This window comes from Artemia franciscana, chromosome 6 (assembly GCF_032884065.1).
Source record: "Artemia franciscana chromosome 6, ASM3288406v1, whole genome shotgun sequence".
Taxonomy (NCBI): Eukaryota; Metazoa; Arthropoda; class Branchiopoda; order Anostraca; family Artemiidae; genus Artemia; species Artemia franciscana.
In genome coordinates this window covers 16,802,473-16,816,608 of record NC_088868.1, presented here as the reverse complement: position 1 = coordinate 16,816,608, position 14,136 = coordinate 16,802,473, and the positions used below count along the sequence as shown (strand labels likewise).

The 14,136-nt window shown below is 37.5% G+C and overlaps 1 protein-coding gene across 3 annotated transcripts in view; it reads left to right on the top strand.

Annotated features, from left to right (window-relative positions):
* The window catches only part of LOC136028114 (glycoprotein-N-acetylgalactosamine 3-beta-galactosyltransferase 1-like), a 41,370-nt gene that overhangs the window by 7,040 nt on the left and 20,194 nt on the right, over positions 1–14,136 (top strand). For 2 of the 3 annotated variants that reach the window (XM_065705756.1, XM_065705754.1), the window contains exon 1: positions 6,421–6,513. The exons of the other annotated variant lie outside the window; for it this stretch is intronic. In XM_065705756.1, coding sequence (XP_065561828.1) covers positions 6,509–6,513 — 5 coding nt within the window. In that variant the 5' untranslated portion in view covers positions 6,421–6,508. Of the gene's footprint in view, positions 1–6,420; positions 6,514–14,136 lie in introns of those variants that run through there. 3 annotated transcript variants of the gene reach the window in all.

The following is a 14,136-nucleotide window of genomic DNA, read 5'->3' as shown; positions in this document are numbered from 1 at the left end:
AATATAAATCAACAAGGTTTAAATGTTTGTTGCGGGGGATTACAAGTAGAAATTCAGTCCTGGGTATCACAAGACCTTGCTATGCCACTGTTCAAATGGGTGTATAAATTATAAATTTGAACGAAATTGTCTGGCAGATATCTTGTAGGTGTATGGCTGAGACGAGTTAAAATGTTATATTTCTTAAGATTCTTGAAATGTAGGGGGGGGGGATAAATGAAAATTAAGAGTAAAAGTTGTATTGCTTTGTTAATGGTCTATTCCTTTTCCCTTTGGTAGGGCCACTTTTCCCTTAATTTTTAATTCGGTGGCATGTGAAATAGCTTTTTTCGGCTACCCGATAATTCAGTGTTGTCTTCTTGCACTAGAGTTTCATTTTTCCCGCTAGTGATGGGTATAGTCTGGGTTTTAAATTGAACAATGGCGTCATATGCTTCTGATAAATCAAGTATCACCTCGGTTTTCAATTTCTTGGATGGGGCTTCTATTCGTTGAGTAAAAATTTCGTCGTCCACTGCCCTTACCAAATTGGCAAGGAAAGAGTCATCATTCCTTGTAGAATTGTTGGATATTCCAGAGTAGTGGGTCGTTCATATGTGTATTAGTTTTTTTTTGCTACGATAAGCTAATTTCGATACTTGAAATGGAACACGAAAGGCAAAAAGTGCAGACAGGCTTAGGACCATGAACTTTTTTGAACAGCTTCAGATTTGAAATCACAGCTTAAGATTAACTATAAATCTTTTAATTTATGTCGTATGACCAAAGATAATATGACTTGGCCAATACTTAGCTAATTTTTATGAAAATTAAGTTTGTAATAAACCCACTAAACGAAAGGAAAACAGTGTTAAACATGACATTTAATTCGCTAAATTCTAAGAAAAATGAGATGTTTATTTAGGCTGGTTAATGGTTTAGCTTAGGTATTCGAAGTAGGGAATCTAAAGATTATATAATAAATGAAGTAGATATTTGAAGTTATAATTATTAGGGCCCAATACAACACGAACAGACTCGAACTTGGCTAGTCTTTTTTTCAAACTTTAAAAAAAAGGCTCTAAGCGAATCGGAATGAAATTTAAAAAATATTTAGAAAAGAATAAAAATAGGAAAGAGAAAGTCCTTACTTGCAGAACTAAAATAGTGGTAAAGGAGCGTCCGCAAATCTACAAGAATCCATGCTTAAGCGCGCAAAAAGGGGCTCAGAATTTGAACCGAGGTTTAACAACACGCTGAAGGGACGAGGTTTTCTAAGAAATTCATGCTTTGGAGCTGAAATTTTTGAAAATTAGACTTTAAATCAATGAAAGAAAGATTTTTGAATAGTGGGCTGGTATGAAATTGCTATGAGAGAGTAGAAAAATATGGATAAACTAAAATTAGGAGCCTAAAACGGAAAAGCGGTTTGAAATCAATCAAAAATACGCTAAGCTTGGCGTATTCTAGAAATACGAGCTAAAAATCTTGTTTAAGCAATCAAAGAGCAGCACGTTTCTTAGGAAATTAAATAAGAAAACAAGTTTTTTTAACTAAAAGTAAGGAGCGACATTAAAACTTAAAACGAAGAGAACTTACTTTGTATATGAAAGGGGCTACTCCCTCCTCAGTGCCCCACTCGCTATGCTAAAGTTGGACTCTTTCTCTCAACTCTACTTTTTAAAACAGTAAAAAAAACTTTAGCGTAAAGAGCGGAGCGTTGATTAGGGAGCAGTTCCTATCATATACGAAGTAATTTCTGTTAATTTTAAGTTTTAATGTCGCTCCTTAGTTTCAGTTAAAAAACTTATTTTTTTTTTTAATTTAATTTCAGAACGTTTTTGAATTAATGCATATTTTGATTTTGGCTCTTCGCAGATGAATAATTAAAACGCAAATTGCATAATTTTTTTTTGCTAAATGGCTTTCTTATAGTTTTGATCGTTTGAGAAAAAAGGAGCGGGAGAGGAGGCCTAGTTGCCCTCCAATTTTTTGGTTACTTAAAAAGGCAACTAGAACCTTTAATTTTTTACGAACGTTTTTATTAGTAAAAGATATACGTAACTTACGAATTAGCTCACGTAATGAACTTCTGTATTCGCATGTTTTATTACGTATATGAGGGAGTTCACCCCCTCGTCAGTACCTCGCTCTTTACACTAATGCTTAAATTTGTCCCAATTCCTTAAGAATCACCCCTGAATCACAAAGACCGTAGAATAAATAGTTGAAATTACTAAGAATACTTTAGCGTAAAGAGCGAGGTATTAGGAGGAGGCGAGCTCATAATATGCGTCATAATTTCTGTTCGTTTTAATTTTTAATTCTGCTCCTTACTTTCAGTTGAAAAAATATTTTCATATTTATTTTTTCATTGTTTTTTTAATAGTGCTAGAAAATCCTGCGCTCCCTTCATGGAAATTTTCTTCCCCCATGATCAATTCCTCCAAGAAAAATCCCCCATACCTATCCCCCTCTTCTCAACCCCCCTCACCCCAACCAAAAAATTCTCCTGAAAACGTATGTACACTTCCAAATAGCCATTACTATATGTAAGCACTGGTCAAAGTTTGTAACTTGTAACTCCTTCTAAGGGGACTGTGGGGGAGTAAGTCATCCCAGAAGACATAGTTATAAGGTTTTTCGACTACGCTGAATAAAATGGCTATCTCAGAATTTTGATTCGGTGACTTTGGGAAAAAAATTAGCGTAGGAGGGGGCCTAGGTGCCCTCCAATTTTTGGTAACTTAAAAAGGGCGTTAGAACTTTTCATTTCCAGTAGAATGAGCCCTCTCGCAACATTCTAGGACCAATGGGTCGATACGATCACTCCTGGGAAAAAAAAAACAAAAAAAACAACAAACAAACAAATAAACGCACATCCGTGATCTGCCTTCTGGCAAAAAAAAATCCGAAATTCCACATTTTTGTAGATAGAAGCTTGAAACTTCTACAGTTGTGTTCTCTGATACGATGAATCTGATGTGTGATTTTCGTTAAGATTCTATGACTTTTAGGTAGTGTTTCCCCCTATTTTCTAAAATAAGGCAAATTTTCTCAGGCTCGTAACTTTTGGTGGGTAAGACTAAACTTGATGAAACTTATATATTTAAAATCAGCATTAAAATGCAATTCTTTTGATGTAGTTAATGGTATCCAAATGGTATCCGTTTTTTAGAGTTTTGGTTACTATTGAGCACGGGTATTGAGCCACGAACTGTTTGATTAATTAAAATAGACTTTACTTGAGAAAAGTGAATCTTAAAGAGTTAAACGTTCAAAAATATTAAGAAAATATAGATTCCTGATATAAAAGACTTTCACTATTAAATAAGAAGTCTATATAGTTGGAAAATGAAAATTATTTGGATAATAAAGACTATACTTGTAAAAATCTGAAATTCAGAAGTTTAAAAATTTCTTGGATTGTAAGCCCCTTTTCAGGTGGGCCCGATTGAGGGGTGATGGAGAAAATGACCTGTTTAAGTGATCAAAACCAACTAGTTTCTTAGAAAATTAATTAAAAAAGGCTTTACTTGAGAAAACTAAATCTTAAAGAGTTAAGCTTCGGAAAATGTTAACAAAATAAAGATTCCTATACAAAAAGACATTTGTTATTAAAAACGGTTAGCAAATAAACCTTTGTTGGATAATGAGGAATTTACTTGCACAAGTCTGGAAATTAGAAGATAAACAAATTGTTGTTGACTGTAAATTCATCTTTAACTGGATCATACTGAAGGGTTGGGGAGGATATGCCTGTTTAAACAATTAAATCCGGCCAGTTTCTTAAGAAATTAATTAAGAAAGGCTTTGCTTGAGAAAAGTAAATCTTCATGTGTTAAACCTTTGAAATCCTTAAGAAAATAAAGACTATATATAGAAAGGCTTCTGCTATTAAATAACAAGTCCAAATAGCTAGAAAATGGAAATTTTTTGGATAATAAAGACATTACTTGCAAAATTTTGTGGCCCTCTATTCGCTCCATGTGACTTTCTTTTCCTTCTTTGGACTTTCTTTACTGTCTTATTGCTTGGTCCCGGTTTTTCCGCCGTATTTTAGTGTCTTCTAAATAGTGTAGAGATGTGCGCTAATCCCCAACGGGGGTCATATTGAGAAAATTCCTTGGATATACATTGTTTAAAAATAAAATTAAACAGCAACTCTGGTCACTGTCATGGTCTTGTTTTCCGTTACCTAAATATAAACCTGTAATTTAAATGTTTATCAGCGGCTCATAAATAAAATCTGTCCAAGAAAACGAATAAGCAAGAAAAATGAGAAATGTTGTATTTCTGCATCTTAGCAATGGGGTTTCCGAGACACTCACTGAAGGTATTATCTGCGATTGGAAAGATGGATGTTTTAGAATTAGAAAAATCAGAGACATTGAGATTTGAAAACCACGAAGTAGGACAAATCTGAAATGTTTTGGTTGCATATCTTAAGTTACAAAAAATGTCATGGAAATAAATATCCTGGAAATGTTTCTTATCTAACTAGAAAAAAACCGCAAGATTTTGTCTTACAAATAAGACCATGAGTTTTTGCGTGGACGTTACATCAGCTAGGGGAAGCTGGAAACCCGACCGACTTAATCATTCTAATCAGGGTCCTTTACTAACATGAATGCAGTTCAGAGAAAAAGCAAGCATATGTTCTTTACGATTTTGGAATCTTGTCAATAATTCGTCCATTTTCTTTGTAAAATCCAGTGTTCTGTGCTGCATAGTTATATCAGTTCCCGATTCATAGGGGAAGGCCAAGAAAAAACTCAAGAACTTTATCCAGGTTATAAAGTGCTCAGTCTTCTTGAAAAACTTCCAAACCGATGTAATAAAAACTATGTGGGAAATATTGGTGAAAAGTTATTTGTGATTCTGATGTTGTTTCTAATAGCGAGTCAAACATTTATTCAGAATTTTTCTATAAAGCACAGTTTTCTAGTCGTATAGCTTCGTCTTTGTCTGCTGTGACTTTTGGAAATATTAAAAAAAAACCATCATTAATGTATTCGAAATTATTGCTTTTCATTACTGAACTCACCATAAAAAGCGTCAACAGAATTGCATTAAAAATGTTATTAATGTTTGGTAATAATTAGCCAAAGAGCCTGCTTCATAACCCCATGGGTAGAAAACAACCAACTTCGTGAGCAAGGGTCTGGGGCGTGACTATATATTATGAGACTTTTGAGAAGCTTGCTGAATGGTTTAATAGAACACTGTTTAAGGGAGGGGGGTTTCCCTTCATTGACTCTTAGGAAAGGATATTTTCTTAGGCAAAAATGTTTTGTTTTTAAAGGTTTCATGTATTTGCTATCTCTCCCCGCCCATTGTGTAGCTCTGACGTCGCTGTCCTTATTTATAAATAAAAAACAAGAAGAAATAGGATGGGGAAATAATTTCTTTTTCTTTGGGGGGGGGGCTAATAGTCTAGTGATCCCAGAGCACAGAATCCGGGACGAAGCATAAAAACCCATATGAAACTTTCAAAATTAAAAGGAGAATTTTGTCGCGGGTTGATCAGTGCCATTCACTAAAATGTAGCCCACGGGGAGATATTTGTCTTGCCGATCAGGTGACCTCTCAGAATAAATGGGTCAGGGGAACAAAAAGGAAGTTTTATGATGCGTACAAAAAGGCATTTTCAGCAGAAATCAAGCATGTAAACTGTAAAAACAGCAACCACGATAAGTGATAATTCAATACGTGGAATGCAATGGCCTAGTATTAACCAGTATTGCTTTCAGACCAATATTGTTCTAAAAAGATCCTTTGTGATACACTTATAGCATTGTACGTCAGGTTCAATTTCACACATGAGAATGCTAAAATAAATTGAATTTGTTTTTACTTATATCTGCATCCTCTCTCAAAAACCAATTTTGAGAGCTGTTTTCACGTGCGATTGTTAGTTTAAAATTCATGGTGATTTTGTTTTACTTACATCCCTAAGAGGTAAGTAGAGAGGTTTCAAAAACAAAAATAAAAATTTACAAAGTGAATACAACCAAAATATATCAAAATGTAAGAAAAACTTGGGCTGTGTCTGTGTTATAAACAGGGTTGCCACTACGGTCACTTCCTAAAGTGCTGCAATTGCCCAAATTTGTGTGCTGCACAGCGATTTTCGGTGCTTTAGTAAAAATATTGACGGTGATCGTGCTAAAATTGTATCTTTTGTATTTTAACAACCCTGAGCAAATGCTACAGTGCCACACATAATGAAATAATGCTGAATAGCACTTTCGTGCTACAGGTGGCAATCCTTGTCATAAAAATTATGTCAAAATATAGTGAATTGCATCAGTACCTTTAAATAATACCAAAAACGGTACAATTTTATCGCGTTGACAACACTGATACGAACTCTGATTGGTCAGCGTTGATAACTTATTTTGTGGTTTTATTTTAGCATTTTTTCTCGTGCCCGAAGGAGAATTATTAAAGCGAGCATTTATATGAAAATAATGAGATAATTGTTAGTTAGTGCTTGATTGTGTGTTGCTGCTGAATGTTTGTTTAGATGTGGTAAGGAATAGAATTATTGCAATCACGGGGATTGTATATTTATTAGTTCAATTTCCAAGACGGGTTTTGGGGAAGACAATCATTGCCCGAGACTTATCTGTTGTTTCTTGAAAACTACGGAAGTTGTGGCCCTCTGTCAAATGGGATTCCTGTCTTCAATATTTAAATTCATTTTTTGAAAAATCTTTTTAAAGATGGAGTTTTTTAAACACAATTAAAGCAAAGACGAGGAGAAATAAAGTCAAATAACGTATCAAAATTAAAATGAACAGAAAAAAATATCGATGAATAAATAAGGATCAAAACGAACAGAAATTACAATGAAAAATCAAGTCCAACCTAAAACGGACACAAATGACCGCCAAGAAAAATTAGAACTTACATCTCTGTTCCTTCTAAAGGTTGGAGCGTCATTTGCAGTTAGCAGAAAACAATTCTATTTTGTGATTTGTGGTTTTCTGACTGATTTTCCTCAGCTCACCAACTTGTTTAGAATTTTTTCAGATAAATTTGCTAAAGTTGTGAGCCATTTTCGACCAGTTCCGAATGTTCATTTACATCATGATTTCATCATTTCATGCACTTCTGATGCCACAATAATGTAAAATCAGAAGTGCCCATCTTGAGTACCCACCTGCCAGTCAATACTCCCACAGAAATAAGCATAAAACAAATACTATTATACAAGACTCGATAGCGCAGCGATTAGAACGCTCCCCCGTGGCAGTGGTAGCCTAGTTTTGAAAAAAAAATTGGCATTTGCACCGACTGAGGAATAGTAAAGTATTATTTTGGTTCGTCCTAAAAGTAAATGTTGATTGCAAAAAGAAATTTATGGTGATTTAGAAAAAACCTGAAACCCAATGAAAATAGCGTTAGATCAAAATGAAAAGTGTACCGATGGAATCAGCATGGTCGAAAACCCCACGCAGGGAAAGTACAGTGCCCTTTTTTTTTTATTTCAGCCTATCGGGCTATCAGGCTTATCGTGTTACCAGAAGATCATAGAGAGATTCTTAATGACCCATTCAGAAGCTATTTCTCATATCTACGTGCTTTTAATAAATTCCACCATCTACAAGTACCATGTGGCACTTTTTGTGCCATTTCTCAAGGGGTGGCACTAACAGGCTACGAGAGCATCGTAGGCAGGTTTTTTTGTACCTCATATAAAATATATTGCTCGTAACTACGTTCTTTCTGTAAATTCCACCGTCTGCAAGTTCCAAATGGCACAAACAACGGCACTTTTGGAGCCATGTCTCAAGTGGAAAAGCTGAGGTTATTGGACTAGGAGAACTTTTAAGAGTTAGGTTTAATTTTTCATTTGAAAGCTATTGCTCATATGTACTTGCTTGTTATTCATTCTACCCTTCGTAAGTGCAATATAGCACTGAAAACAACACTTTCGGTGCCACTTCTTAAGTGGAAAGGCTCTGAAGTACAAAACAAGTACTATTGTAATAGCTATGGTCCAGAACCCTTAACTGGAGGTTTACAAGAACACCTCCCAGCCCCCTTAGTAAGTTTCATAAATCGTCCGGTCGCCAGTAAGCTACTGCAACGTTAGCAGGCTACCACACCATAGTAGATTTCACAGATGTCAATATATTCTAGTTTCTTGGCAGAATTTGTAATGAACTCTTTGTCATGCTTAAGCGTTAGCTGCAACCTAGTAAATAGGGAACCATAGCTTATAGTAACTAAAAGTTAAAAAACGTTAAAATAGTCTTTTTCTTCTTCTTTTCTCTAGGCCTAGCGGGTTACTAAAAAATCATAAGAAGATGCTTAAAAGCTTACTCAGAAAGCTATTTCTCTTATGTACATGGTTTATATAAATTCCTCCATCTGCAAGTGCCATATGGCACAAAAAAGGCACTTTTTATGCCTGTTATCATGGGGTAGGGCTAGCGGGCTACCTGAATATCGTAGACATATTTTTGGTAGTTCATATAGAACAATATTGTTCATATCTACGTTCTTCCTACAAATTCTACCATCTGCAAGTTTCAAATGGGACTAAAAACGGCACTTTTGGTGCTATGTCTCTAGTGGAAAAGCTGGGGCTAGTGGGCCACCAGAACTTTTTAGATTCACGTTTAATGGCTCATTTGAGAATTTTTGTTTATATGTAGATGCTTTTTATCAAGTCTACCATTCGTAAGTGAAGTATAGCGTTGAAAACAACGCTTTTGGTGCCACTTCTTAAAAACTTGGAAGTATAAAACGGTATCATTGTAATAATTATGATCCAAAACCCTTACTGGACGTTTGCAAGAATACCCCCAAAGATGGACTGGGAAAGGGGGCGATCACCCCCTTTACTGATCGGTTTGGGCCGCTTCGGGCTGGTCCTTTTTTTTCTACGTACAAAAGCGCAGTCGGCATCTTGTCCAACAAAATATTCCGTTACAAACTAATTGGTGAGTCAGTACTTGCTGAGCGTCAAGTTGTCTATTGGGAAATGTTATATTTGTCTCGTTTTCCTAAGTTAGAGGATTTTAGCTTAGAAAAAGTGTAACATTTTGGCTATGACGTTCATCAGTTTTAAACTTTCGAAAAGATGACGACTGATGGGAAAGTTAAGGGAAGTGAGGAAATATTGAAGCAAAGAAAAGAACACTCCGAGGCTGCAAAAGACCGAAAAAAAAAAATCATTTATACGGAGAACAAAGGTCAGTAAAACTTTTTACCACTTTTTTCAACTTGTTGGCCATGATTCGAAGTTTTTTTTTCTAAGTAGGTCTTAGATTCCAAGCATATTTTTTTTCATAACTGTCTATTGATATCAAAAAGCCTGTCAGTCTATTGAGGCTGCGTCCGTTATACCATTTCTATTGACAGGATTATTGATCAGATTAGGTGTTTATGCAACCACAGCTTGGACAAAGCCACACCCATTTGAGGTCCTTTAAGTCGACCCTATGAATTATTGTTGCTTTGATTTAACTTTTGTGTTTTTCCAGTCTAGGTGGCTTAGACCTGGCCACATGACGCCTAAAAAGGTAGAAAGGTCATATTGATGCGACTCAAGCTGAAAACTGCCGAGACATTGGATGGTATATAAACAGCACTTTAGCCAGTAAACGGAAAGAACAAATCGTGTAGAACATTCGAGTACTGAATCGCGTTTTCGAGGTCCTGAATCTGTTTGGGAAACAAGGATAACCTTTTAGAGCACACAGTGACCGGAGAGGCTTTAGCTTCTAACACAGCCGGGAATAAACCAAAGAAACTTCCTTGGGGTCGTACTTTTGCTGTCCAAATATGACGTTCCTCTTAAGGAGCATTTGGAAAAGGCTATAAAGGATAGCAGAAAAAAGAAATCCAACTGCGAACGGAAAATCTGGAGACGCAGCTAAGGGTCGTGGCTCACTCAACACATTTTTTTCTAAGACAACGGTCCAGAAAATGACAATGAGCGTTATGGAAAACATGTGGAGAGCTATAGTGAAGGAAATCGGTGAAAAAAGATACAGCATCCGAAAGGACACAACTCAGGACGCTGGGGTTGTGGGGCAGGCTTCTATTGTGTTAAGATATGTGAAAGACTTAGAAATTCACGAATGGTTCTTTGCTGTCGTATGTGTCCAAGATTCTAGTGACAAGGGTATGAACAAACTTCTGCAAGCCAAGATCAAATAGCTTGGACTAAGTACGACAAGGTAGCTGGGGAATCGTTTGACGGTGCTTCTAAAATAAGGGGCAAATTTAACGTACTTCGCTCTCAAATTAAAAACCGCGTTCCAGATTGTGTTTATATCTGGTGCTACAATCACGTTCTAAGCCTTTGCATGGTTGATTGTTGCACTGCAACTTAGGTGAGGAATCTCATTGGTACCATGAACAGAATTTCATGTTTCTTTGCTGAATAGCATAACCAAATCGCCCTTTGGCGACAACAAGTAGGGATTACAAAAGAAGGACAGTCAAAGTTGAAAAGCTTACAGAAAGAAGTCGAATCGCTGCTGAGTAAGCTTACGGAGTGCAAAACAATCCTAACCGCTCATTTTCTTCTTTTTTGTTCGAAGTCATTGACCCTATTTCAATGTGTCTCCAAACGAAAGCATTGGACTTTTCGACGCCCTGGAACATGGTTGATAAAGCAAGAAAGAATCTAGAGAGCATTTCCTTCGAAAGCGTCAAAGAAAACACATCCAAGTTTGTGTCAAAGATTCAGGGCCCTTTATAGATCACTTCATTGGACCTTGAAATCATCTCAGAACTACCAGCTTGTCGCGCTACCAGTAAAGAGTGCATTCAGGGAAAACGGCAAAGATTCTCGACCTGGAGATTCGGAGTAGTGATTTTGAGTCGAATTGATCAGGTTAGTAATTGACCGAATAACAACCAGCCTGAAAGAAAGATTTTCAGACAACACACAGCTTATTTCCAACGTACATTTCTTGCAGTCCATCACGTTCATTTTCGTGCATCGAGGTGAAATGCCAAAGCCGGCCCTTTTAAACGTTTCAGAGATTGCGAAAGTTTCTCATGACGAAAATAGGTCAAAACTGAAAGCTATGTCTCGGCTTATGACGTACTTATTAGCACGAGTTGTAAAAATAGTCAGGATAGACCTGGTGCAGAATATGAAGATGGAATTGGATCTTGATCTGAATGTAGAGAGGCTGATTTTGTGAGATTCAAACTCCTTTAGTTCGTGTAGCAACTGCATAATTTGCGCGTATCGGCTATTATTAAGGCTCAATCTCTATCATCAGCTTATACGTCGGCTTTTCTGGCCTACGAATATCTGCTGACGCTTCAATTTTCTCAATTCGGCTGTGAAAGATCCTTCAGCAAACTGAAGCTCTTTAAAACGAGATTAAGAACCACAATATCAGGTGATCTCTCGGAAGCATTCATGTTGGTGTAATATGAGCCGGAGCTGCTAGATTCAGTGCAGTTTACTTACTTACTTAGACTTAGGTCCTCCCACGCCTGAGGGCGCATAAGGCAGCAACAGTGGTTCGCCACGACGACCTGTCCCGAGCCTTCGACCAAAGCTCCTCCATCGAAGACCTCGCCAGCTTCGCCTCCTTCTCTAACATCCTGCCAGCGGTCATTTTGGGTCTCCGTGACTTGCGGAGGCCAGGGGGTATCCAACACCATATGTCATGAGGTAGCCATCCATCACCCATTCGCACTATATGCCCCCAATACATCCATCGTCGCTTTCTAATGGCATCAAGGATAGGGGTATGATTTGTCATGGTATAAATCTCATCATTTCTTATTCTCTCAGTCCAATGTATATTCAAAATATATCTTAGGCAGTTATTATCGAATGCCCATAGTCGTTTTCCTAGTTGCGCAGTGATACTCCAAGTTTCACAACCATATGTAAGGACGGAGAGGACATTGCTATTATAAATTCTGAGTTTTAGCTTCTGGGAATATTTGCTATTTCTCCAAACAATTCTGAGACAATTGAAGGCAGAGCCAGCCAATGCTATTCGGCACAAAATTTCTCTTTCAGGATTGGCATCTTGCGTAAGAATGCTGCCTAGATATTTGAGCTCTTTCACTACTTCAATTTCTTCATTGTTGACCAAAAGTCCCTCAGCTAAGTCAGGAATGACTGCATTTGACATTGATTTAGTCTTGTTAGCGTTTATGGAGAGTCCAACAGCATTTGCCACACGCTCAAGTTCATTTATATTATGTTGTATATCTTCTGATTCGTGAGCGAAGAGTGCAATATCGTCCGCAAAAACACCATCATGAAGGGTTCTTAGTGGGTTTAATTGTAGACCCCCACTGAAGCTACATCCACGAAGCACAAAATCTATGACTATGGCAAATAACAGTGGCGATAGAATGCAGCCCTGCCTTACACCCGACTGAACGGTAAACCAGTCCGTTAGGCCATCCTCTGTTTGTACTGCACACATAATATCGAGGTATAGCGCTTTAATTATATTTACAATTTTAATCGGGATCCCGTAATGTATTAAAATTTTCCACATGGTTTCGCGGTGTATCGAGTCGAAGGCCTTGAGAAAGTCAATAAATACTGTGTGTAGTTGAACCTGCCATTCGTTAGATTCTTCGAGCAGGATTCTCAGGCTAAATATTAGGTCACAACACGGTCTGTTTTGGCGGAATCCATGTTGTTCATCTCTCAGAAATTTCTCCACTTTACTTTGAATTCTATTGAGAATAATTTGGCACAAAACCTTGCTGCCAACTGATTGTAAAGCGATGCCTCTCCAATTATCACATTTAGTCTTGGTCCTTTTTTGAAAAGTTTTACAATTACTGCCTTTGACCATTCACTCGGGACTTTTTCATCATCCTAAACATGTGAAAAAAGTTCAAACATGGGCACTGCTAGGGCGCTTCTACCATATTTCAACAGCTCTGGGGGTATGCCATCGTTACCGGCTGCCTTTCCGTTTTTCAAAGTCATTAGAGCATTTTTTACTTCACTCAGCAAGAGGGGTCCGGAATATATTTCAAGATCAAACAGTGCTTCTTCAGGGATATTTAAAGAAGTCGTGGGAGGCACCTGATTTAATACCTCGGTGAAATGTTCCATCCAACGTCAGTTTATGTCATCCGTCTGGGTTAATAAGATGCCTTCTTTGTTTTCAACTTGGGTTGCAGAAGCCTTCGAAATACCCACAAGCTCCTTCGTTATAGCGTGCACAGTTTGACTATCTCCTCGCCTAGCGGCTACCTCAGCCTGATCAGCCATAGTTTCGAGGAACACCCTCTTATCATTCCTAGTCCGTGTTTTGACTTGTTTATTGAGACGCTTATACTGCGCTTTTAAATCATCAAGATATTCTCTAGTGTATGTCCTGTTATGCTCATGTCTATCTACGAGAATTTTGGCTTCTGCCCTTTGATCAATGATATCCCAGGTACTTTCAGATATCCACTGCTCTTTCTTCTTCCTGTTATATCCCACAACTTCTTGTGCCACTTCTTTCAGGGACTCGACGATCTTTTCCCATTGATTATCAATTGACAACTCGTCCCTTAGCATGGAAAACTTATTTGACAGAGTAGATGTATACTTTTGTAATACATACGGGTCCTGCAGCTTTCTTACATTAAACCTTTTTACTGACCGCTGGGGCTTTATGACAGTTTTTAGTTTCAGCTTAAACTTAGCAACAACAAGTTGATGGTCGGAATAGCAGTCGGCACCTCGAAAGGTCCTAACATCCTCTAAACAATGTCGCCTGTGCTTGGCAATTAAAATATGGTCTATTTCATTTCTTGTTACACCATCAGGCGAGTTCCAAGTATATTTGTGTATATGTTTATTAGGGAACCATGATGCGCCGACGATAAGCTCATGAGTCGCACAAAAGTCAATTAAACGTACGCCATTATCATTGATTTCCCCCAGTCCATGCTTACCAAGGATAGCTGGGGAATAGGAGGCATCACTTCCAACTTTAGCGTTAAAGTCCCCACACAAAGTCACAATATCGTGCCGATGAACTTTAGCAAAAACATTTGACAACACGCGATAAAAATCATCCTTGGTCTGATCAACGGTATCAACGGCATACTCAACAATAACTGTCAATTTGGCCTGAGAAGTGGCAAAGCGAGCACAAAGGATTCGCTCATTAATAGGTTCCCAGTCCACTAGGCATTTTT